At 39.8% G+C, this 4,749-nt stretch overlaps 1 protein-coding gene across 1 annotated transcript in view; it reads left to right on the top strand.

The window, feature by feature from the left end:
- Positions 1 to 2,744: 2,744 nt before the first annotated feature.
- Positions 2,745 to 4,749, top strand: part of LOC106877709 (tubulin alpha-1C chain) — an 8,710-nt gene continuing 6,705 nt past the window's right edge. Inside the window, exon 1 of the mRNA XM_014926665.2 lies at positions 2,745 to 2,923. Within this exon, the coding sequence (XP_014782151.1) occupies positions 2,921 to 2,923 (3 nt within the window). The 5' untranslated portion in view covers positions 2,745 to 2,920. The remainder of the gene's footprint in view (positions 2,924 to 4,749) is intronic.

The raw sequence follows: 4,749 nt of genomic DNA, 5'->3' as shown, positions 1-4,749 counted from the left end.
GGCGAGCTGACAGAAACATTAGCATGCTGGGCGAAATGCTTAGCAATATTTCGTCTCTCATTACGTTCTGAGTTCACATTTCGCCGAGGTCAACTTTGCCTTTCATCCTTTCGGGGGTTGATAAATTAAGTACCAGTTGTGTACTGGGGTCGATATATATATACCAGTCCGTAACTGGTACTTAATTTATCGACCCAGAAAGGATGAAAGGCAAAGTCGACCTCGGCGGAATTTGAACTCAGAACATAAAGGCAGACGAAATGCTGCTAAGCATTTCGCCCGGCATGCTAACGTTTCTGCCAGCTTGTGTCTGTCTTAGTAGATGTTTATCATTCCAGACATGTTTATGGTCTGTCAACAATCTGTCAACTGCTCAGTGGCTGGAAACTGAAACATTTATTATGAAAGACATGAGAAGGATGTTGACACTGGAAATCTTTTATTTTGTGTCGGTTGGATTACTGCTCACAACTATGGTCTCCTAGCAGCCCAGGCTTCAGTGGTTTAGCTAGAATGTGTGTATGTCCCAAGACAAATCTTGTGTTTACAGCCCCTGTTTACCTGTCCTTTATACAGTTTTATACCAAAGACCCAAATGTGCCACTCCAATAAAAGTGTTACCTAGTGTGGACCTTCTCCATACAATTCTTCCATGCCCTCCCCCAGCTACCCTACTGCCAGGCCTTACTCACCAACTGGAGATCACAAAAATCATTCACCAAAAAATAACAAGAGACGAAGTCCTTAAAAACTGGGAACACATCAGCATATTACATTCCTACTCTTTGGTATTCTAACAGAAACACTGTATCATCCTGTATGTGAAAGATTCTCAAAAATCTTATTTCAGAGATTTTTGAGAATTTAGTGTTTTAGTTTTATCTTTTTTTACAGTGGACATTACAAACTATAAAGAGACAGCAACATACATCAACATCACTTCATTTTGAAGATGGGACTGTGAAGGCCTAGAAATGTCCATGTAGTCCAGAACTTTAGTTTTTCAAACAAACTACAAGAAACAAGAAACTCGAATGGAAATATGAGAAAAAAACTTGATACAAAAAATAAAACTAGAACGCAATTGTGTTTTCACTACAACACACACACACACACACACACACACACTGTAAAGTGGTTAGTGTTAGGAATGGTATTGAGCAATAGAAACCATGCCAAAACAGACAATTGGAGCCTGGTGCAGCTCTTTGGCTTGCCAGCTCCTGGTAAGCCATCCAAGCCATGCCAGAATGGAAAATGGACATTAAATGATGATGACGATGATGATGATGATGATGATGTGTGTGTGTGTGTGTGAGTACAAGTACAGACAACAGAGTGGCCAAGAAAAAATAAAATGTTATTCTCCCTCATTGGACACGAAACTCGGCTTGTGAAGACCTGTTGGGGCAAGAGAAAGCAAAATCGTGATGGCACTTGTGCCCAGTGACGCCTTCCTGGCACTTGTGCTGCAGCTTTGCGTTCCTGGCACTTGTGCCGGTGGCATGTAAAAGCACCCACTACACTCTCAGAGTGGTTGGCGTTAGGAAGGGCATCCAGCTGTAGAAACTCTGCCAAATCAGATTGGAGCCTGGTGTAGCCATCTGGTTCACCAGTCCTCAGTCAAATCGTCCAACCCATGCTAGCATGGAAAGCGGACATTAAACGATGATGATGATTCGTTTTTTTAAAGTAATGCCCCTAATGTAGTGAGATCTCCAGTTATCATGATCAGCTGTTGAATCCGTGAAGAAGTCACTACTTCATTCACTTGACTCATCATCAGATTTCTCTTCAGAGAGTTTTTATGTCACTTTGCGGGTGCAAGCTTGCCATAAAAGACTGTTTTAGGATTGTTTGCATCCAAGGCACTAGCCTACATCATGTGTATGTGTGTGTGTAAAAACACAACGTACTTAAATAAACATCTGTGTTAGAAGTGTGTAGAATCTGTTATAATTATGTGTTTATAAGTAAGATTGTTCCACATACAAAGATATTCACATAAACTTTACATAGATATACACATACATATCATCATCATCATTTAACGTTCGTTTTCCCTGCTGGTATGGGTTGGACGTTTGACAGAAGCTGGCCAGCCAGAGAGCTGCACCAGGTTCCAATTGTCTGTTTTTGCATCATTTCTATGGCTTGATACCCTTCCTAATACCAACTACTTTACTTGTTGCTTATTATGTAATGCTGACACGGATTATGTAACACTGTCACAGATGCTTTTTTGTGTGCTTTTGACATGGCACCAGCATGGGTGCTCCTCTATGTGGCACCAGAAATATATCCATACAGATACAAAATGGGTTTGATAATGATTAATAGATTGTTTAATCATGTGGCAATGTTTGTTAGGTAGTAGAGGTGTATAGTGATGTGGAGGCCCCAGGATATTATCAACCCTGGGAAAACAGAAAAACTGTTGATGTCAGTGGTGTATGAACTCAGAATTGAGACAATGCTAAAGACTGTGTTGTCATCTGACCAACAATCTATCTTTTGTAGGAACTGATAACTAATTGTTCAAATATTTAATTAGACGACGATTATCTCGGGTATGATAAATAGACTTTGAGCTTCATTAACAGATAAGACAGAAAGACAGGAAGTTGGTAATGGTGGTGGTGGGGAGTTAGAAATGAGATAGACAAAATGACTAACTTCATTTGAATATCTAATGATGGTGGGGGGTGAAGGGGGTTATAGATTTGTTCACACACACATGCGCGCGCATATATATATTGTGGGAGACAAACAGGAGGTATTGCAGGCACAGATTGACCTCACATAAGGTACTTCAAATCTGAGTGAGCGCCAACTTCCATCATCAGCAACTATATTGACAGGGATATTTCCCATATTTTCATCTTGAATCGTCTTTGTAAACTTCATATTATCCAACATCATGGTAAGTTTTTAACGTAAAATTCTTCTACATTATATTCATAAATTCTTTATAGTACAGCTGTCACTCACACTCACACAGGCATACACACATGTAGTAATATACATATTTAGTTATTATTTTACCTATTAAGATAGTGAGCTGACAGAATCGTTATTGCACCGGTAAAAATTGCTTAGCCGCATTTCTTCTGACTTTACATTCTGAGTTCAAATATCGCTTTTCATCCCTTTGGGGTCACTAAAATAGGTCTCAATTGAATACTGGGGTTAATGTAATCAACTTACCCCTCCCCCGAAATTGCTGGCCTTGTGCCAAAATTTGAACCCAATATTAGTTTAATTATTATCTCAATTTGGTGGGCTTGCACTCAAACATCTATTAAGGCAAGTCTATACTGTAGGACATTGTCATGAGGTGTTGGACTGAAGAATCAGTTAAATTGTTTTGGGGCTTAGTTTGGTTTGGTCCCCTTGTAATATAGAGAATGGAACAAGGTTATGAGCAGAGTGGTCACCCTCACCTAGAAATGGGCTGAAAGCAAACGATCCCTGACAGTTTGGGTAGAAGTGATGAATGCTTACATCACTTCCAATTATAAATTACCAACTGATCATTGTGCCTCGCCAATGTTTCCATCTGACTAGATTTGAACATCTACTGGTCAGGCAATGTCTGTGTTGTGGCAAGAGTCACAACACCCCCTGTGAGAATAAACTTGACCAAACGACTATAAATAGTAGTGGTCTGAGTGAGGGAGAAAGTAGGCATTAATCGTAGGTGTCGTTTTGGTAGTTTGTTAGAATAACATTTGCTGGTTTGTGTATAGTTCACGGGGAAATTGTTGGATTGTTACATTATATATTTATTACACAGTTATACAGTAATAGTGTAGAAAAGTATCATCATAACAATTGGTGATACAAAAGTCTGCTACCAACACCCTTCCCATGATCACGCAATCCACATACTGCCAATGTCCTCAGTATAGAGGACTCAGTATGCCATGGCTATAGGTTTGTAGATGTTTATTGAGGCTGCGGCAGCTACATAAATCGCTGGACAGTGAACAGGTACATTTTCTTTGAGTTTATCTTTTTAACAAACTTATAGTACTGAGATGAGTGAAAACAAGACTGGGTATCTAGCATGTTTCTAGCTGCTTTATAGCCCTCTATGTGAAGGCATGTGGCTTAGTGGTTAGGGTATTCGGCTCATGATTATATGGTCATGAGTTCAATTCTCGGTGATGCATTGTGCCCTTGAGCAGGACACTTTATTTCACATTGTTCCAGTCCATACCACCAGCAAAAATGAGTAGTACCTGTTTTTTGAAGGGCCAGCCTTATCACACTCTGTGTCATGCTGATTCTCCTTGAGAACTCTGTTAAGGGTACACGTGTTTGTGCAGTGCTCAGCCATTTGGATGTTAATTTCACGAGCAGGCTGTTCCGTTGATTGGGTCAACTGGAACCCTCATCAACGTAACTGATGGAGTGCCAGTTTCACAGCCCTCTATCTAATGAACGTTGCACTCAGTGTAATCGCCATGTTGGCAATCTATATGACAGAGGGGAAGGGTGAAGATGTTCTCAGGGAATCTCTGAGTGTCAATGAGAATGAATCAGTTGTTGTGCTTCAGGAGACCTTTTATCTTTTATCATTTATCTTCTTTTTGTTTCAATCATTGGATTGTGGCCATGCTGGCACATCACTTTGAAAAATTAATTAAATAAATCGATCTTGGTACTTTTTTCTTTTATTTAACTCCGTGACTTATTTTATTGGTCCCACTTTCCCAAACTGTTAAGTTGCAGAGATGTAAATAA

The sequence above is a fragment of the Octopus bimaculoides genome, chromosome 9 (assembly GCF_001194135.2).
Source record: "Octopus bimaculoides isolate UCB-OBI-ISO-001 chromosome 9, ASM119413v2, whole genome shotgun sequence".
NCBI lineage: Eukaryota > Metazoa > Mollusca > Cephalopoda > Octopoda > Octopodidae > Octopus > Octopus bimaculoides.
Note: the sequence above shows the minus strand (reverse complement) of the source record. Positions and strands in the feature narration are given on the sequence as shown.